The sequence below is a fragment of the Athene noctua genome, chromosome 6 (genome assembly GCF_965140245.1).
Source record: "Athene noctua chromosome 6, bAthNoc1.hap1.1, whole genome shotgun sequence".
Taxonomy (NCBI): domain Eukaryota; kingdom Metazoa; phylum Chordata; class Aves; order Strigiformes; family Strigidae; genus Athene; species Athene noctua.
This window is the reverse complement of record NC_134042.1, coordinates 35,968,685-35,990,776: the sequence shown is the minus strand read 5'-3', so window position 1 is coordinate 35,990,776 and position 22,092 is coordinate 35,968,685. Positions and strand designations below refer to the sequence as shown.

The following is a 22,092-nucleotide window of genomic DNA, read 5'->3' as shown; positions in this document are numbered from 1 at the left end:
AACAATACCGTTCTAAAAGATTTGCCTGTCACTTTGCTGAACAGTGGTTTCTGGCTAATATGTTCACATTCAACCTTAAGAGGCCTGTGGTAGAAACTATTAATACCCCAATTAGGAATAAGATGCAGCAGTCCCCTAGAGACCTTTGCTCTCTGATGTTCTCACTGCCACTGGAAGAATAAATAAATGCAAATCCTGTCATCCTAGCTAATAACTCCTGGAGACAGAGGTTACAATTACGCAATAGGAGTTAGCTCATGTTTCAATGATGTTTTGCTATTAAATTTGCCTCCCTGAAAGGCTTTTTATGGCTGAGAGAAAAAAAGAGGTGGCAGACGCAAAGCATATGACCCAGCAGTCTGGGTTTCATGAGAGCCAGCACTAATCAAGTACAGAAGACGTTTTAAATTTATAATGTACCAATACCTTTCCTTTGGAGGGGAATATGAATCAGAATTGACCAGTCTACAGGGAGTACAGATGTTCCTTGACCAGGCAATGTCCTGGACTGCACAAGACCCTCCAGAGGATCATCAGGTCTCCAGTAACCACAGCAAGGAGGAACCAGGGGAAGGGCAAGGATTCAGCATTGCAGTGCCCCATGGCAGCAGACCTTCCATCGGGTATTTGAACCCACTCTCCTTTTACTAGGATGTTCTTCACGACACAGTTTTTTCCTACTACAATTCTGATCACTGCTTTATGAACACTCAGATTAACATCTGATCTCACATACGAAAAAAAATTGAGTTTTTTGCATGCTCCAAACCTCATATTTAGATAAATTTGAACAAAAAACAGTACTCTGGAGATATTTTTTTAAGTGGAACTAAATTTTATATACATTACCAGGGAATGACATGTGCAGCAATTTGGCTTCAGAGACACAGAGTATTTAAGGTAGAAATTTTGCTAATGAGAAAGCTGGGAAAGGAAATTACAGCTGGATCCTGCAAGGCTGGGAAGGGCAACATGTTAAAAATTTGTAATGCTTTTGAGCATTGTCTGTATATGCATGAATCAAAGTCAGCTAAGAAGTCAGCCAGTGTTAGTCATTAGTGCCAATTACTAGTTCAAGGAGTTAAGAAACAACGGAAATTAATGATTTAGGGCTTTTACAATGCAACAAGAACAAGCGAGCTACCATACTGGTTAGAGCAGCCAGTATGATGGATACAGAGGGAGGTTGGTTTAGGCAAGAATGGAAAAACTGATTTTCTCACAAAGATTTTAAGTCTTTTCCTCCATCATATGTCTTCTATTAACTTTCAAGTAAAAAAAAAAAAACAAACAAAAACAACCAAACAAAAAGGGAGCTGGATGTTTCTGTATGGACCAAACTGCAGCAGAAATAAATAGAAAGGCAGCTTTACAGTGAGCAGGGATTCCTGCTAGCTACACTATGAGGGCAGATTCACAATCTCTTTGCAACACAGAAGAAACCTAAAAAGGACAAATCTGAGGATCTGACCCCTGCTTGAAAAAAATAATTAGAAATAAGTGGTTATAACACTTCTCGGGCACCTTTTCCATTTGCAACCCTCAGAGCGTTTTACAACATTAACTTAGTGCAGACCCAAGAAGAGCTTCACTAGTTTTCCCCTGCTCTCTATTTTACAGGTGAAAAAAACAACGCAGAGGTGAAATATCTTTCTCAAGGTCACACACCACCTGCCTTGTAGCCACCAACTTCTACGCTCCTGCTCATACCACTAGATCACACTGACAAGTTAGCGTGATAGTTCCCAGTGTAAAATGGTCTCTTGGCAATGAAATGTGTAACCTGTTAAATATACAGCTAGTATACATCTTGCTTACATTCCCTTATTTTTAAAGTACATCTTTAAATAATACATTTTCAGGGAGCCATTTGAATAGTTCATAATTTATAACATTAAAACATGGCAAGGTGGTTTTTTGAAGTCAAATCTAATGAAATGACTGTTAACTTCAAACAAGAAGTTGAGCCTGTGATCCATTGAAGGGTTTATCTCTGTCAGATTTGCAGTTACACATATTAAAAATTGATCCACTTATATATTTTGCTGTAGTTGAAGTTATCAAGGTTATAAATTCTGAACAGTTCCCAAGCTTGTGGTGAGTAATACCAATTTTAGGATGACAATATTTAGAATAACCTTTCTTTTTGCACTAAAATGCATTTTTCTCTGCAACCAGCATTTTTAACTTCTGCTATTTTCCCTTTCATGAAACACAGACTTCTGCTTTACTCGTGTATCTTGGGGTGTCTGAAAAGACTCTGACTCAAAGGGTGGTTTTTCAGCTTGATACAGGTTCCAAAAGATCATGCATATTCATATATATGAAGTATGTGTGCCCATGCATCAAGCTCTCCAAGTGTGTGACTCTGGTTCCTGCTGTGAATGTCCCCAGCCCCATTGAATGAAATCAAAATCCTAGATTCCAAATCCTGTATTTTGGTGGGAGGTGAGCTCAGGCATCTCATCTCATCTGGCCATTATGGTGTTGAGCAGTACTGGGTCACCTCCTAGGCCAAAGCTTCTTTCATCCAGAAGAAACAGCATCATCCACGCTGCGGGGGCTAACATTTTTCTCTTGCTGCAAATTCCTTCCAGTCTTGTTTCTCCTAACTGTTCATCTCCAGCCTTCAGATTTTTCTCACTCTTGGATCTATTTTTAAACCCTTTTTTTCCCTATGATATATAATCAGCACTCACCTGACAGGAGAGTGTACCCAAGACTTATGAAAAAGCTGCTTTAAGACCACATGATAATAAATTCTCCTTAATCCCAAATATATATGATATACAGAACAGGGCCCACAACAGGTTTTATGGAGAGCATTACTGTCAGCAGTTTAAAGAGAATTAAAAAGAAAAATAACATTCCATCCTTGAGGAAAAATCCACGTAGTGTAAATACTAGTAGACCAAAAGGAACATTTCTATAGGGAACTGCTTATGAAATAGATTTTTAGTTCAGAATAACAAAATCACTAGGCACTGCAGAAGGATTATATTGATAAAAAATAGTCTTCTGAAATTACAGGATCCAACGAAGAGCCCAAGTAAAAGTCACAAATGAAAGGAAATAAGCAAGCCCAAGTGCAGGAGAAGCTCCATCATTCACTTGCAGCAAAGACTGGTTGTGATCAGACTCCCGAATATGACAGATGCTTCATGCAGTTGGGAACATTTGAAAACTCACTTATAGCTATGATCCATAACAGTGCTAGATTTATTGATCACCTGCTATGAAAAGAGACTTTTTTTTTTTTTTTTCAGCAAAGCTTCAGCTTGCCATTTGTGAAGTATCTCCTGTGCCTGTTCCACAATTTCCTGGAAGACATGATTAACCAAGATGCCAGTGCTGCTCCATTCCTGCATGCTCACCAATCAGGGCAGTATTAATAAGATGCCAGGTGAGACCACTGAACCTCCTGTTGAGCTACTGAAAGGAAAGTGAACATGACAAAAATATTTAGAGAGATTTATTTGATTTCTCCACATGAAGTCCTCTACAATTTATCACTTCAGCTCACATTTGTTGTGTTTTCTGCTTTGTTTTATTTTAGAAGGGGGCCTTTCAGTCCTGGCTTTTACTGTAAGCACATCAGAGGTTTGGATCTGTGATGGTTATCTGCACTTCAGTCCTTATGTTCAGCTATTTGTCTTATCTGGTAAACTAGCAGACTTCTCCAGTTGTTCTGCTGAGCACAGAGAGGCTGAAATTATATACATCTCAAATGTGTATATACTGAGCAATAAGTTTATAGTATTCTCTCCTTTACAAGCATTTATGGGGTCCATAAATATCCAGAGATACGAACAGGCATGGTTCTGGCCAAGCAGGGAATTGATTCTTAATCTTCTGAGCTGCAGAAGAAGCCTGCTTTGCTTTGCTAAATCACAGTAAAACAACCCCTTCATTTAATGGTTATTTAATTTAATCCAACAGGTCCCCTTGGAACAGGCAGGTTTTCTGTGAGAAGCTGAAAGCAAAATCAAACATGACATTTTGGGGTATTCAACAAAAGCGGTTGAATGAACTAATGTCTGAAAATAAATACCAGTTCTTCTCCAATATTTCAATACCCAGGACTGGAGACATGACAAATTTTGGACATAAAAAGATTTTCAGGTTTCTATTGTAAACTGCTGACAAAAGTGATCTGTTAAATTTATTTGAAAACTTGTGTTTACTTAGCATTAGCATGGAAAGCCTTATAAGCATAGAAACAGCCCCATTGAGTTGTTGGATGCTGTGTATGCTATAACAGCAATTATTTTTGCATAGAAGTATGTCACAGTCACTGTGGCCTGCAAACTGCAAAAGAAAAATATGTATACATGAAGATACAGGTAGTGGATGAAGGTGCCATTCTGGATGACACAGAACTGGGTGTCTTACTACAGTCACTAAGACAGGTAACAACACACATTTGTTTCTGACACTTCTAAATGGACAGCAAAATTGACTACAGCACAAGCACAAGGAATAGAGTGGTTGATAATAGAGAATAAAATAAAGTTTTTACTACAAAGCTAGTCCAAAATGGCCTGTCCTAGCCAGACCGAGATGTCAATGTATATTTAGCTGCCTAACAGGTGATGTTGAACTAGAGAAATGGTGAGATTCATATGTGCTTGGGTAAAAACTGATCTGAAAATATAAGTAGTCAGACTGGTACTGACTTGGTGTAATTGTCCTGGTTTGAGTGAGTGGCGGGGGAAGAGGCTACAGCAGTGGTCCACTGTTGAGATGTTTCTTGAAGCTCCTCTGACTCCAAGTCGGAGCCGCCTCTGACCAAGGCTGGGCTCATTAGCTGCACTGCTGTGATAACGTATTTAAGAAGGGGAACCTGGGAGGAGGAGTGGGAGTTTTGGGTGGCACTGCGGAGAGAACATCTGTGTGAACACCGAGGTGAGTGGAAGAAAGGAGAAGGGGGGGAAGTGCACCAGAGCAGACTGCCCTGTATCCCGCGGTGAGATGGCAGGGCCACCCCCCGCCACCCATGGGGGTCACTGGTGGAGCAGATGCTGATTTGCAGCCTGTGGGGGGGCCCCACATGGAACCAGTGATTACACCTGAAGAAGGCCCCGCTGCTGTAGGCTGGTGCTGGGAGGGCTGCGACACGCGGGGGTGACCCACACACCTGTGGGAGTGACTCATGTCGGAGCTGGTTTGTGGAGGACTGTCTCCTGTGAGAGGGGGACTGCGCTGGAACAGGGGAGGAATGCCAGGAATTTCCCCCCACTGAGGTGGAAGAAGCAGCAGGACTGACTGCACCCCCCATTCCCTGCCCCCTGCTCCGCTGAGGGAGAGGAGGTAGAGATCTCGGGAGCAAAGCTGAGCCTGGGAGGAACGGAGGGATGGGGGAAAGTTTTCAAGATGTGGTAATGCTTCTCATGGTCCTACTCTGTCTGTTACATGTTGTTGTTTTTAGTCTCTCTATTAAATTTGTGTTCTTTTTTTCTTCCCCTAAGGTGCAATAATGGATTAAATCATCCCTCTCTGTCCTTATCTCAATTTCCCGGGCCTTTTGCTTTTCTCCTTCCCAGTGCTGAGAGGGGAGGAGGCAAGTGAATGGCACCTTTGCTTTATTTTCCCTTCTCAGCACTGGTGGGGGATGGGGGAGTGAGCAGCTGTGTGGTACTCGTTGCCCTCTGAGCTCAAACCACAACAGTAATACAGAAGGCATAAATGATGTTCACAAAAATGCTCTGGTGAATGGAATCATCACTGTTTTGAGATATATCCCAAAAGTCTCAGCGAAGCTGATGTTGTTGTCTTAGGCTGAGCACTCAACAATGCTGTTCAAAATAATTATCAAAATCAAAATCTTGATCCTTGTATGTGAAGAGCCATTTGTAGGTGAGTGGCTTTTTTTTAAACAAATACATTAATATATAGTAAGTAAATATATAAGTAAATTAATATATTCCATTCAAGAGAGGGCTGTGGGCATGTTATATTTATCTCCACTGAGCATAGAATAAAAGCGCCTGTGGAAAGAAGGGGTAAGTTTTCCCTGAAAGAGGGGGTCAGGCATTGCCTGTCCTGTTTATGGCTTACTGCTCTTTTGCTGCTCAGTCCTAGTTTCACAAGACTTAACCCCAGGCAGAGATTAAATGGCAACTTTTTAAGAGTTTAGACAAATTTACTGAGGCCACTGCATGCAACAGAACATTTTCTTTCAAAGGTGATTTATCTCCTCTATGTGGCTGGAGCAATAAATACCCTGCAAATGAACTCCATGCTTGCTCATAAAATAAAATCCACATTAATCTCAACTATCAGAGACAACTATAAATTGAATGAAAGTGAAACAGGGTAAAGAGGGTTTGGAAACAATAGCTCCATCACTGGAACACAGCCCTGAGCACACATCATGGCAATGCCAGCTGAGTTCAGCTGTTGAGAAGCCCCAGAGAATGGACTCTTGGATCACCTTTGACAAGGTTGAACATGAAACTTCAGGTCTCCATGACCCGAGTCCTGGAGGCCACTGCAGAGAATAATTATCTCTGCTCCAGAAATATCAGTAGGAAAGCTTAAGTTTTTGTCAACAGGAGCAGGAGCAAGTCATTGGTCATGGAAAACATAGCAGAGTCTTTAAATTTTAACACAAGGCACTTTCAGTCCTCACAGGTCAACAGAACTGAGCAAGTTCAGTTTGTCCAGCTGATGTGTGTGAGTACAGGTATGTATACACTATGTGTGAGTTATCCTAGCTTTATCTTCCTGCAGCCAGCCTTCTGGGACAATCACATTATTCAAGTCTGTAACAGTTTCTTGGCTTGAATAAATGTATTCATCGGGCCCCTTTTCAGCAAAGAATACTGTAAGTAAGCATCTGTAGGTGCATGGTGCCCTACATCCTATAGATGATACACAGATTCAGTGTTAGAAATACACTTAGAAATCATCCTGAACTGCCATCTAAACAAGCATCATTTGCTACCAGGTTTGCAGCACTCTGATATTCTGTGCTCCAAATCAGTCCTGGGTGAATTTCATCCCCGCAGCTCACCCATTTTTCTATTACAGCTAATCCAATTACCTCAGACTCTTATCTTCCTACCAGTGATCATATATGTCATCTTCCTCATGCAAGTCATCCTGTAGAAAAATTAATGAGCATATTTATGTGAGAGAAGTTATGGACCAAAGTGTTTATGGGCACAGGATTTTATTTCTGGTAAGCAAGGCAACATATTGATGGACAAGATGAATGAGTGTAATTTAAACAAATTAAAAGGAAGCATGACTGAGGATCTGGAAAAGACTAAACCTCACCCCAACTTCAGACTGGAAATAGCACAAAGAGAAATGTTCTTGAAAGCAGATGGTTGACACTGGAGAAAGCTTTTGGACACAAATGTTCCCCCCTTCCATAAGGAAACTATAAAGAATGCCCATTACTGATGGGGTTTCACACCCTGTAGGTGCCAGTGGGCTCTGATGAAGCTCACCAGAACTCTCTGCTTGAATCAAGCCAAAACTAAAAATGCCTAAAACCTGGTTCTACCTAAAACTGCTTGTGAAGAGAGGAGAACCAGTCTTTTCTTGCACTGAGGTAATTACAAAAATGAGTTTGAACTGTGAGAGATAGAGGATGTTAATGGAGCTGAAGGTGTCTGGAAGACTCTGCACAGAGGTGGCTCACTGCAGGCAGGTTACCCCACTGAAGCTGGCATGCGACAATGAACCCAGAAAGTTTGTTATCTTACCCAAAGTAATTCCAACCAAAAACATTTTAGTGCCATTACTCTCTTTCTGCAGCTGTGTGATGGCCTATTTTCCAATCTGGCAGTGGCAAGTTCAGCTTCCAGATTCAAACAGTGAAATGGGATCCAATAACTGCTCATACGGGATGCTTGATGACTGGGTAACATTTGAAAAAATGAGAAGAGTGAGACCTGTAGTAGCTGAGAGCTAATCATGCTCCAGCACCATAAAATTGCAGAGAAAAGGACTAATGCACATCCTGAGCAGTGCTGCCAAATCCCACCAAGGGGGCAGGGGTGACTGCCCGGGGGCTCCAGAGTTGCACCCCAGAGAGTGCCTCTGTACCACAACCAGTAGCTCTGGGGAGAGGGGGAGGTCAGCACTGGGTTAACCTGTAGGAGGAAGGAAAAAGGGGGAAGAGAACCAGCCTGTTTGCTCTGGGACCCAAAACAGCTCTTAGCTGCTTTAAGTAGCTCTGTGTGGTATTGTCAGTGTAGCTGATGCTGGATTATTCCAGCAAAAATGAGCATTATGAGAATATATTCAAGTGCACAAGAGGGATGGGCAAACTAACATCTGGTAAAACAGCTTTGTTGCAAGTCAATTCTTTTACTCAAGAGTAAACATTTGTTCCCCCAGGCAAGAAGTCATTCCAGCTAATAACCCCCATAATGAAAGGAGCCATAGGAGATACCATCTTCAGGAACCTATTTCCTCTCCCACTGGGAGGACACATTGCAAAGACCTTCAAAAGGACAGTGGGAGTTTGTTATGGAAAGCAGCATGGCAGGCCCAGGGCTTCTTCTGGCCAGGAAGGTCCGAACTCTGGTCACCAGTCTCCTGCCTGCAATATCCAGTATACAATGGCAGAATTACGTTCCTTTACATCTAGGACAAGTGTGTGGAGCTGGACTCTGGATTTCCAGTTCACAGGACAGTGCTCTACAGGCATGAGCACACACAGGGTGCTGCAGGCATTTCAGCTGGGACTCTGCAGGACTGCTGCTGTCACCTGGCTACCTAATTAAGGTGAAACCAGAAAATGGCAGCTAAGGAGCTGGTTAGATAAATAGCATAGTGTTTCCAAGAAAAATTAAGCTGTCCTTTGCAAACAAAGATACTTCTAAGACAGAGAATTGCTCATCACTTTCCATTAAAGCTTACATTTTATACCTTCTCACTGGGTGCCTGTTCTACTCTTTAAGACCCTAAGTGCGCTGGGGCATCACTGCCTGTTTCTCAGCATTTGACCAGGGCCTTATTAAGCAAAGCCCGAATATTTGCTTATTGCTTGACACTGCAGTAATCAGCACAAGGAAATAATATTTGTATTAGACATCCACTATAGCTTTGGATACAAAGAAAGCAAAATGGATGCACTTGTTCATAAACAAATGTTTTCTCTGATTATGGGTTTCCTCCCTGCTCATTGCAAACAGTTGTCAACTATTCCTGCCTATAGGTATATCAAGATTACTCATCACCAAGTTAACAGCAAGGCAGTTGCTTCTGTAATTCAGGTTTAGAGTTATTACAGCAGCACAAATCAGAAGGATTAAATGAGAAGGGTATGCTGAATACAGGAAAATATTATATGCAAATTGTGATTATTCATGACTGAGTCACAAAAAATATGTATTCAAATTCTGTCATGATTTAAAGTTTTAACAATACAATGATTTGCATTTATGTAATGACTTTCATTGGAGGATCTCGAAACGCTTCAGAGGCAGAGATGAATGTAAAATAATATCAGTCTCACAGGGGGCTTTGGGTGCATTTCTTTTCAAATCAGCAGCTAGTGGGGGTGATGCACTTGGGATTTGAAGCGAAGGATAAGCTAAAGGGCATAGGAAGTGTCAGCAGAGGCCCAACAGTCAGTTAAACAAGACTGGACCTTCAGACATGAGGACAGACAAAACAGTGCTAGGGCAGTCAGCAATGTCAGAAGTACCACCCATTAGCATGTAAGGTCCCAGGGAGTGAGTGCCCCCTGCCAACACTGCTGAGACTGGGTGCGTTTGAGTGCTTAGGAGGATGCTGTGCTGGGGTAAACTGAAATGTGTCTCAATGGCAAAGATCAGCTATTGTCGTCTCCATTATCTCTTCATAACACCTTGAACACCAGTTATCTCCCACCATTGCATCAGAGAAATGGATGGGAAGGTTCCTTAAAACAGTGGCTCACAGGGGTTTCCAAGACATCAGAATGCAAAAAAACAAATCGTAAACTTAAAAAAAAAAAAAAAGCACACAGACTTCCCCCACCTCCTGCACAGACAAGTGGGACTAATAATTGTGAAAATATGTCACGGGGTGATACTTGGTGGTCTGGGGAACAAAAAGGGCTCACAAATATGGGTCTGATCCATCTTCTAGTCCCCAAACAGGTTTAGCCTCTGTTGATCCTTACAGATGCATTTCTAACATCCTTTAAAATATCCAGTGACAGAGTACTTAAAATTAGATCCAGCCTCTTTCTTCTTTCTGATCATATCACAGTGGCTACAGGTAAGCAGCAAAATGTTGCAAACACAGTGATACCCTGACACTGTACTAACTAGCCAGTTATTATTAGTGCCAGCAAAAACATGATGTGGCCCATCAGTCATCACAACAAGAAATCCCTTCCCCCAAGAGAGCATGGGAATTTTGCAGGACGTTCCTTCATCCCTTTTCACATAAGTTGAGCAGGGATGGTGGAAGTATAAAGCAAGAGGGAGAACACCTCAATCTGTGTGGAACAGGGCATAGGCACTGACATTCGGAGACATGTCAATGGAAATATTAACCACTGTCTTCCTGGGGCCTCCTGAGAGCTCTCTAACTGTTTGGTAAGACAAAGCAAACTGCAAGATAAAGAGGACTCCAAGGCATGAGTTCTTCAGCTGGAGGAACTACGGACTGCCAAGCTCTAGATAGAAAGAGCTTTCTTCTTCCACCCAGTGCATGTACTTGTTAAGATGAAGAAGGAAAAGGAACAGATCAAGGATCTGAATATTTCCAACAATATTGAAAAATAGAACACTGTAATCTTAGAAAGCTAGAGATGGGAACTGAGATTTTATATATAGGAGACACATTTTTTAGAATGCAATAAAATCTAAATTCACTGGCTGATCCAGGGCAAAACCAATGGTGTGTTGAAACTGTAGACTGATTAATGCCTGATATTGGCAGCCTTAGTGAGAGGGTATCCTAGCACCCATACATTTTGCATAATATTCTGCCAGCAAAGCAATTTGGAGTTACAGTGACAACTTGTGATATAAAAGAAGTTACAGGAAGTGTAATTTGTGTTTGATTTCATAAAAACATCCATTATTAGAGGCTCAGGGTAAATTATTTCAGATCTTATACTTTTTTTTTCTTAAATTGTAATTTTCTAAACTTTTTTTCTTTATGTCTAGTTGAGAAAATTCTTTGCAATGTGTATGCCCCCACACCTACACCTGTGGTGAGCCTTGCTCCCAGAATAATGCTTTCTGACCCTAGAAAATACTCAGAGCAGACTACAAAAACCCACAGAACACCACCTGGTAGGACTACTTTAGGAACACAAACATGATTGTTACTGAGAAAAGTAAAGTGCTTCACAGTACCTCAATGTATAAAATATTTTAGAATTTTCATGACAGCTTGCATCTATGTTCTCCAAAGGCCAGGATCAGTGCAGTAGCCAGTCCTGAAAGACCCGTATGTTTAGCTGTCTTCTGTACAAGAAAGGTGACAAGGCCTGTCAGGCAGTCTGTGTATGTGGCTTTTTGATAGTCACTCTAAGCCACAAGGAACCACGCTCCCAGCTACCAGCCTAATCTAACAACTGAGTCTGGTAGATTAGATTAGACTAGCCATATCTAACAAGATTCTATCAATACCTTACGAGGCATGAAGATAACATACCATCTATGGCCAGTGGGCAGATCCCAGTATATCTTCTGCATACCAGAAAGCATAGGCACCAGTTTAGGTCTCTTTCTTCTCTTTCTTCAGATAGATATGGAGCACACAGGATCTAAGAAGTGACAGCAGTGGCCAACTGGATTGCTGTGCATGCTTCACGGTGACTTCAGACATAGATGTTGCAAAAGACTTCCAGAGATTTAACACCATGTAAAAGCCTATAAACCACTAACAATCTGATGGATCTTCCTTCCCAGCTGCAGTCAGAACCACAGTATGTTTTGAGGAGAGTACAGATGTACTGGACAGTTTTGAATTAATATATATAACAAATGACGTACCAAACAGAGACCAGTTGGGAGAACTGGGAGATGCTACCAGTAATGACACTTGAAGCTGCCAATGTTTGTCCTAGCACAGTGTTTTGTTCTCAGCATCCAGATGTTGGAGACAAACTCTTCCCATTCACCCCAGTGCTATCTGACTCCAGCAGGTCTCAAAGGCGAGCTCTGCTGCCAGCATTGTCTTTGTGATAGTCCCCCACTAGCTATGACTAATAACCAATCAATAGTTCTTGTTATGAGACAGATGGGCCCATTACAATCCAACCTGCTTGGAGCCTCGCTCTTAACTCTTAACCTTGACTGATATCAAATAGTCACCAAAATTCTGTGTTAGACATTGGCACAACCTCATAACTCTTTCCCTGCCATTAACAAATGTCACACATTTGTCAGTGGCACAAATTATCACATCCACCTCACCATGATGGATGCCACATTCATTGAATGTATTGTTAAAGAAATACTGGAATGGCTCTGTATCAAAATCCACTGTGGAGTTTATCAGTAAACAAAGAAAAACAAAAATAACTTTGAGTGTGTTTCTACCAGTATTTTCTTACATTAATTACTTATATTATTTTCTTACATTAATTAATAGCACCTGAAACCAAGGTCAGACACAACTCACCCTGATGAAGTTTGGCAGAGTTTAGTTGTGTTTTGCTAAATGGCAAAGGGTCACCATGTTGCCTGCCCTAAGGAGTGTAGGTTTGCGAGTTTGCAGCAGCCTGGAGTGGCCTTGATAAGGGAGGGACCTCTGCAGAGAAGGCTACAAACCTGTCCAGAAGAACAAAGGTGGTACTGTAAGTGATGGAAAGGGGAGAGAGCTCACTGGTGGGGGGAGTTCTCTGGGGCACACAGTTTATGTGCACATTGAAACCATGACTGTACATGTACTGCAGTGATTCAAACCCAAAACTCCTTTTACTTCAGCCATCCACATAGAGACACACTCCTGTTCTTCCCTGGGTACAGGCTAGACCTTACTTCAACATACAAGCATCTCCAAGTCTTCCTGATGGAGCTTGCACAGTAGGTGGGATGGGGGTAAGTGAATGGAAAGATGGCACACACATCTCAAAAAACCTCACCGTTACAAAGGTACTTTATTTTCCCTTTCCAGTGACAGTCTATATGTGCATGTACACATGGGTAACTCTATCCTTCCTCCCTGCATGTGGATATTCCTCTCAGAGCCCCTTGCACTGTGAGGTAATTCTCAAGTGAAAGAATGGTCCATTGTGATTTTGCACAGGATTTTCACAGCCAATGCCCTCTCCCGAGGAGGTCTGGAGTACTCTAGCAGTAGATCAAAGGGAGGCAGGTCACCAAGAACAACTTTCATCCTTTCCTTCCTAAATCTGTGTTCACACAGAGGTGGATGGGTTGCTTGGTTCTTCAGTGAATACAGTCACTCCCTCATTCTGTCACCCCATATTAACCGCTTCCTTGCCAAGTCATCTGCTTGGCCTCCTGTGACAGATTTCATTTTTTTTCTGCTCATCTGTAACAGAAAAATCTATTGCCTGACAATAAGTTAATTCCTTACATCTATTCCCCCATACACAAATATAGGCAGAGAGGTGCTAAATCAAAATGGAGGGACTGCTGCCATTCTGTTTCAGATGTATCCCACTGACCAAAATAATGAGGAAAAAGAATGGTGAGAAACTACAAAGCTTGTTTTCAGTGGAGTGTTTCTGATTACTTTTATTAATTATTGAATAATTTCATATGTTATTCAAGCTTTTCCTGCAGTTTATACTATCATCAAACACCCTCACGGACTGGAATCAATCATCCAGCACCTTGTGCTCCTGCCTCCTCTGTAAACAGTGTGCTTGCACCCAGGTTGAGAAGGAACCTCTGTGCACCAGGGCTTTGCTCTGCTGTCTGCTGTTCCTTCTGTTACGTTCTGTCTGAGAAGCTCTTCTTGGATTATTTCCAGTCACTCTCCTGACCCCACACAACAGCACAATGGTCTGTATTAAAATGCAGAAGATGTAGGTATGAATCAGCTCTGCTCTCGTTCATCCTCTGAGGATTTTGTACTGTGTTCCTCATCCTCTCACCTGAGTGCTCAGGTTGAAGCATCCCCACAGCTTGGAACCCAGATATGAACCCAGATGGTCTGTGTGCTCACAGACACAAAGACACAGATTGGACAACCCACACCTGCAGACCAACAGCTTTCTAAAATCTGGTTCTGAATTTTTCAGACTGGGAATCATATTGATTAGAAACAGAGTTAAGAAAGGAGAGAGAGAGGGCAAGAAAGAGAAAGCAATGTTCTGTGAAATGGACCATCTTTCAAGTGTTTTTTGATGAAACGTTTTCAAATATATAGACCTACAGACCACGGTTTTAGATAGCAATTCAGTCATTTTTGCTGGGCATAGAAACTCTTGGACTTGTAGTTTTGGGGAAGATTCTGATGCTTTTCAGGGATTACTAAGGTTTGATGAACTTTTATTACCTGATCAGCCATCTTCCAGCGGAGCAGCTACAGATCATATCCTATTAGGTAATTGTACCGGATTTCCACAGTAAAGCAGATGAGGAACTCCTCCTCCAAATATGTAATCAGCCCTGTCTTCTACTTGGATCTGCAAGGGAGCCAAATGGAGCCCAAAAGTAAACGTGAAAGCATTTTTCATGCTGTCTTTTGAACATTCAAATAACAAGTATTTAATCTTCTGTAAAGACAGATGAAACCTAAGTAGCAAAGAATACTGAGTGTAAAAGTGATATAGCACTTACATGATTCCCACAACCTGCAGCTCACTCAGTATGTAGGGACATCATTCTAATAACCACAAGGGACTAAGAATGTAATATCTGTAAGGAGAAGCAATGTGTTGTGTGAGTAATTGTTAAAGCTGAAAAAAACCCCAGAAATATTTGGGACATACAAGCCCTTCCTTGCATCTGGGACTTTTCTGGACACTTGAATAACTAATCCAACACAGTTTACCTTTACATTTATAAACAAAGAACAGTGATCCCTTTTCTGAAGAGAACAAATTGTGAGAAACTACCAAAAGTGAGTAAGCAGGAGGACTGTTTGCTATTGAATGCACCATTTCAGAGCAAGAAAACTGAAAAGCCAAGAACAGGTTTACATGACATATAGCCATAGGTTTTCTGGCCATGAATACAAATCTGTTGTGTCCTCTAATTTCAGGTGCTGGAACACAAGCTAAAGATTACATGATGCAGCTTTTCCATGTTGGTCCTATTCATCTCTCACCCAAACTGACGTGGATCCATTGATTTCAGTGAAGGTATTCCTGATCTATACCAAGGGTGAGGAGACACCCTGCCTTTTTTTTTTTTTTTTTTCCCAGATGTAGTGCAATAGCCCATATTTATCTGGGAGAAAACTTGAAGACCACTTCCTGAAATTCAAACACTTAAAACCCACTTCCAACATTTGATTAAGTATAAATATAATGAAAATGAAAGAATCGGTTGTTATAACAATTTATTCTAGATGTGCTCAAAGTTGGGAATCTTTTCCCACGAGATGGAATTATTGAAGAATTGAACAATCAGGTCTTCCAAAAATCAAATCTCTTACTTATATGTCTAAATACAATTAAGGGTCCTAGTGTCGTTCTGTATTCTTTAAACTAATTGGAATCATCAAGAACAACTCTCTTCCCTCCATGAGAATTGATGAAGGTGTTTGGAGAACTTGCAAATTCCTCCACTGTTTCTGCTGCTGTGACCTTTATTAATTTGTGATCTCCTAAAAACTTTCCAATAACGTGTGGATTCCTGGGTAGAGAGTTTAAATCCAAACCCAATACATTTGCTTTCCACACAACGAAAGCACTGCTTTAGACACATGGAGCAATAACAATGTCTTTAAAAAAATATTTTTAGTGCAAGTCAAAGTGATGCTGTACATTTACCAGCCTGTTGATTGTATTCTAGACTCATACCCAAAAATTAATCCAAGAGAGACAGTGCTTTTGGGCTGCAGAAGGCTTTGAAATCTCAGTGTGGAAATGTTTTCTGTTTGTGTTTTGGCTAGCATTTCACCAAGTTGGACAGTCTTCTTGAGTTCATTAACTCACATCCAGAAATGTCATTAACAAAAAAAGCTTAAGTGGATTCTTCTTAGGCTTGACTGACCACAAAGCTTGAGAAGAAGTTGCTTTCACTTCCTCTGCTGCTGGCTCCAGCTCAAAGCCCGCTCCAGTGTATCAGAAGACATAGGGGCAAATCCTGCTTAAAGTCAAATTTGTGAATATCTACTGATTTTAATGAAGTTTTGACAAGTCAGCCTGGAAGAGAACCTTCTCCTGTGCCCTCTGAACACTTGAATACGTGTTGTGAACTCAATCTATACCAACAAAATAAATAGCCTCTTAGAGTCCATTATAACCATTATGGCTACTTAGATTAAAGGAGTATGATAGTATTTGTTTCTACAGCTAATCAGTGTTGCAGTCCTTACTAATGTTTCCTGAGCAGTTGCTGAACTCCTTGGAGTGTTAATCATGATTGTTCTGATTATCAGCAATTGTTTAAAAAAACCACAAAGCAAACAAGATAAATACTCTCTCTGATAATCAAACCAAAGATGAAAGGGGAAAAAGGTAAGGGTCATCACTCTATTGAGTGTTAATATTATTCTTAAATTTTTGAGACACTGCTTGATTATGCTGTCTGTGCAGTCTTTTTCTGAAAACAAACAAAAAAATCTTTTCAAATAGCTTGTTATTATTTTGAGCTGTGACACTTACTTGTAAGGCACTTTTCATCTCCAGAGCACTGAGCCAGAGCATGGACCTGTGCTATCACACCAGCGAAGGATCTGGCACTGCTCCTGATTTCTGTGATGTGCTAAATACGTCTTGGAGGTCAGGACCCTATTAATGCCTCCTCCACCAAACACACCGCGGCCCTCAGGTAGCTGGATATGGCCATGCTGGTGTGATAGACAGGGAACCTGGTGCAGGTTTTAAAAATGTGCCCAAGGTAGCAGATTAAGTCGTTGCTAGTAAGGGCACTACAATCCCAGAAATCCTGGTTCTGGTTCAGGGATCGTAGCCCTAGCCGATATCCATCTCAACACTTCAGTAGTGTGACTGCTGCAGACAAATCATCATGTTCTTCCTCACACCAGTCTTGGTGTTACAAAACACTTAATGTGTTACTAAGCAAAGCATATTTCAAGTCTGTCGTTGATTCAGGGCCTGCAGTCTTACAAGCACCATATCATTTATCTTCCCTATAAGTGGGAAAAATTCCTGGACTCTATTTTCTCTCCATAGAAACTATGGAATAGAAGCCAATGCAATTAATGAAAAGCGCTGGTATCATGTGGACAAGAATGGGGCACATATTCAGCCCTTTCTTCAGCCATTCAGGCTAATGGGAAATATGCCTCTCTGAGGACTGCATTACTGAGGCCAAAGACTGGATTTAATATATCTGCAGACCAATCGTTTCCCCAAGGGAACTGTCAATTACCAGTGTGAAACAGAAAAGATGCTGATTACCTGGGCCAAACTCTGCTCTTGTTTGTGTCAGAACAATATCCCTGATTGCACTTGCTTCTGTGTGACTGCGGGTCGAGTTTGGCTCTGTGTCCTCAGTTCCCTGGGTAGTCTTTGAACCACAGGAACAACGCTTCAAGACAGTTACTTGGACAATTGCTAATGGCAGGAAAATCCACAGTTCTTCTGACATTAAGGCATTGTAAATACTGAAAGAAAAGAAATCTGTGTTGTGTTTTTTTGGCTTACAATGCCTAAAGCCTTATCTCTCATTCTGTCAGGAACCAAGAACTATGTATACAGATGGTGCAATTTATTATGTTCTGTACTGTGACCAAGTGCTGAAATACCTTCAGGAAATCACCAGAAAGCCTGAAAAGCTTTGCTGTCTCTTGTGACTCCAGCTCACTAAAACTATAATTGAATGAACACAATATATTAAGCACTGCATGTTACACAGTAGACTTACAGAAAAGGATGCCATCTTTTCCGGCATCATTACAGAAAACGTATTTGCTGTACAATTACTGCTTATACCCAAGGTCGTAATGTCTCTGCCTCTCCGTGTTCTGCCCTTATAAACCCACAAAACAGGGATTTACAAATAAATGTCTAGGCTCAGTGAGTCTACCTCGGCTCAGGTGTAACTCCATTAAATTCCACTATGCTGTCTCATTTGTAAGGTATTGCTGGGCCTGATAGTCCTGACAGTTAAGCCAGTGTCTGTTAGGGCTAAAAGGAATAGAGATATGTTGGTGTAACAGTGGTAGGACAAAGCAAATTTCAGCCCTGTATTGGCTGAGAGGTTAATGTATTTCCATTCCTGCTTCACTGAGCAGATTTTTATGAAACTGATTATTAAATTTGATTCGGTGGGTGCCAGAAATACAAAGAAAAACTAAAATCTGTATCCTTAAACTCATTCATCTCTGGGTATGAAATATAAACCCTGGGCCCAACATTTTGTTCAAACCATTTGCATACTGCATTTGAGGCACTGAAAACAGGACCCATGTGCCATTGACCCAACAAGAGACATTTACGGTCATCCTGATACACACCAAGCCCAACTTGCAGCACTGGCCACCATTCGCAGAGCAGCTGTTGCACTCATCAACCGCTTCACTGGAAGCAAAACCATCTCCATTTTTTATTTTCTACTCTCATTTTTGATTTTCTAATCTTTTTATTTCTACTCTTTTCTACTCTTGATTTTCTACTGTTTTGTTGTTTGTTTTTTTTTCTGGGGAGGCCAGGCTGCGGCACCTTGGTATTGGGGGATGCCTTAAGCACTTCTCCACAAGCAGCATTAAACATTTCCTTGTGTGTGTTGTTATCACATATAACGCGAATGCCACGAAGCATCTTCCTATTACATCCCAGAGACACGGGCCTGCGGATGTAGACCCGACAAGTCCCGCCTGTCACAGGACAAGCTCTCGCATCACTCTGGGGGGAAAACAAAAACCAGAAAACACCAACCCCAATACCACCTGCCCGCAATTTGGGACGAAGCTCCTCTAGGACACGGGGGGTGCCGGCTGGCCCCCTCGCCTTCCCCCTGGCTTGGTCTCGCTCCCGGGCGCGGGGAGGGGGGGAGTTGCGGCGCCTCCCGGGCCCGCCGGAGCTCCCCGAGCCGCCCCCGGCCGGGTCCAGCCTCGCCGGGGCCGAGCCGGGGGAACCCGCCGCCGCCGGGAGGAGCCCGGGCGGGGAGGGAGAGACGAGGGGAGCCGAGCGCGCAAGGGACTGCCTCGATGGGCTTGAAAAATCACTGCAGCAGCGGCGGCGGCGGCGGCGGGCAGGGGGGAGATGCAATCCCCGGGCTGCGCTGCCACGCCGCCCTCCCCGCCTCCCCCCGCCGGCTCCGGCAGCGCCCCCGGCAGCGCCCGGGCCCTCTAGCCCCGCGCCCAGCTCCAAACTTTTTCCCCCGCCCCCCCGGGGGTGTGAGGGAGCCCCGGGCTCAGCGGTGAGCGCCGGCTGGGGAGCCCCCGGCGCGGGCAGGCTGCCGGCGGCGGCCGGCGGAGCATCCCGGGGAGGGGAAGCCGGCGGGGCGGGCAGGGCGGGGGTGGAGGCACGTCTCCCCGCTGAGGGAGCCGGGGCTTGCAGGGCGCTGGGTTTTCCCAACCACCCTTTCCCCTCCCCACCCGCCCATCTCCCTGCCTGCCTGCCTCCCTCCCTCCCTTCCCCCCCCCCCCCTTCCCTCCCTTCCTCCCTCCCTCCCCTCTTTCCCTCCCTCCCCTCCAGAATTAAAGTTGGGACAGTCGCGCTCCGGGGATGGGTGCGAGCCAACGCCTGTGCTGCCGGCTCGCTCTGCTCCCTCCCCAGGTCGCCCGGAGCCCGCGCCCCCGCCCGCCCGCCCAGGAGGGATGCTGCTCCGGGAGCTGCTGGGGCTGCTCCGCTGCTGCTGGCCCTCCCTGCTGCTGCACTGTGCCCTCCACCCGCTCTGGGGCTCCGTCCAGGTAGGGCCGCCCGAGCCGGCCCGGAGCGGGCCCGCAGGCGGGGGGCGGCGGGCAGAGCCCCCCCCGGCCGGCGGGGCGGGCAGGGCAGGGGGCGGCTGCAGCGGGCGGTGGTCGCGGCGGGGGGCGGGGGGCCGTGGCCGCTGTGGGCGCGGTGCCCCCCGCGGCGGCTGCGGCGGGACGGAGCGTGGAGGGGGCGGGCGGGCGGCGCCGAGCCCCGGCAGCGCCCACCTCGGGGCGGCCGGCCCGAGCTCCCGAGCGGGAGGGAGCGGACTTCGTCCGGCGCGCCCGAGGCAGGGGCCGGGGAGCGCCTCTGGCTGTAGGCGGCGAGGTGCCCGGGCGGGAGGAACGAGCGGAGCGGAGCCCGGCGGCCCCGCTGTGGTAGCGCTTCGCCGAGGGTTTTCGATGCGGATTGCGAATTGAGGATTCTCTGGGGAAGGGGCTCGGTCGGCTTTTGCCAACTCTGACGCTGTGGTGTTGCGTGACCTTGATTGTAATGGGGGTGACCGGCGAGACGGGCTGGCAGGAATTAGGGTACGGTGCGGGAGAGAGCGCGTCCAGTTCGGACGGAGAGTCAGAACGGCAGCAAAGCCCAACTCAAATGCGTCACTTCGATATTTTAAAGTTTATTTATAATACACGTCTTCAGAGAAGTGATTGATGAGCCAGTCAAGTATTGTTCAAGAACAGAACAATTACAGTTTCTTTCTCGAAGAAAACACGGTGGAGACTCCACGTCTTTTACTCCCTGTTCTAAACTTAGTGACTCCCAAGAGATTAAGGAGAGATGTCTGTTTTAGCATCTTGTCTCTTGCCGTGAATGACAAAGAGGATTTGTGCTCCTTGCAGATTAAAATGAACAGGAATACAACAAAAACAACCTCCTCTTAAACCAATGCTGTTGTTCTAAAAATCTCTGGCAGCGCTACCTTCCCGCTGTCCTGCTCAAGTATTCAGGTAGCTAAGCTGAAGTTCAAACTGTAACTGCATTTTTAAGGGAAGCACAACTGTGTAAAAAGAGATGCCTTCTGCAACCTCTCTCCTGTAATCAGTCAGTCAATCAAGCAAACAAACAAACAAAAAAAAAAAACTTGCATAAACATCTTTCTGGCAAAATACTCAGATGATCTAAGCCAGTCTTTCAAAAATAATTACATTTATAAGAATTGAAACAGGCTCTGAGAAATGGAAAAGCCAAGGGCCCCAGCCTTTCTCTGCAATCATCTTGAAGTTTTGTTGTCCCATTCATCAGCTGTACTTGCACTATTGCCTGCTGTTCTGTGGAAGGACAATCAATAAATCTGCTCATACTCAAGGTTTTCTCCAGCTCTCCCAAAACGAGGATGTACCTAAGGCTCCCATCAGCAGGTACCAATGGGAAAGGCAGGTGTGGAGCACTCACTGGCATGCCGACCTTCCTGTGACCAAAACTCCCTCATCTTTGAATCCCCCCCATGACACCCTTCCCCATGTTCAGTCATAATCCTTGCTCTTATCTTCAAAGTCTCGCAAGCCACGCTCTCCTCAACTAATTCAACAATGTTGCATCATGTCACCTCTGCTCCATCTATAGCAGCCATCATGTTTTCTCACGTCTTTTCTCCCAGCCTTTCTTCACCCATCATCTGTGCGATGACTTACGTGTGGCATCGCCTTCCCTCCCACATCTTTGCATTCCCTCCTCAGGCCCTGCCTTGAGGCATGTAAGAGAATCGGTCAGATGCTAATCAGAGGAGAAGCATTTATCTTAATTAAAAAAAAAAAAACCACAACAAAACCCCACAAACACAAAACCAAGCCCACAATCTTTTCTTATTAGCATCGTAACCAGCACTGTGACAAGAAAAAAGGGACGGTTCTGTCTGAGGCTTTTGACATAATTAAAGAAAAGAGCAGTAAGTGTCATGATAAATAGCAGGGTCACATTTTTTCTGGTTTCATAAACATGGATCTGGATTAACTCTGATGTGAATTATGCAGAGCCGTCCTGGGATTTACACAGCGGTGTTGAGATCTCATCTCTGTAGACTGCTTCCAAGAGACAAAGCTCTTGCCACATCAGCAGGCTTTTAGAGATCTCTGTGCCTTTTCAGTCAACTGCACTTTTCTTTTCAAGCTTTCCTCCCTTTACCTGATTCAAAAAGTCACAAGAGGGCCACCCTCCGG

General features: G+C 44.0%; 1 protein-coding gene across 1 annotated transcript in view; it reads left to right on the top strand.

The window, feature by feature from the left end:
• The first annotated feature begins 19,730 nt into the window (after positions 1-19,730).
• Positions 19,731-22,092, top strand: part of PRIMA1 (proline rich membrane anchor 1) — a 55,266-nt gene continuing 52,904 nt past the window's right edge. Inside the window, exon 1 of the mRNA XM_074908586.1 lies at positions 19,731-19,929. Coding sequence (XP_074764687.1) covers positions 19,837-19,929 — 93 coding nt within the window. The 5' untranslated portion in view covers positions 19,731-19,836. The remainder of the gene's footprint in view (positions 19,930-22,092) is intronic.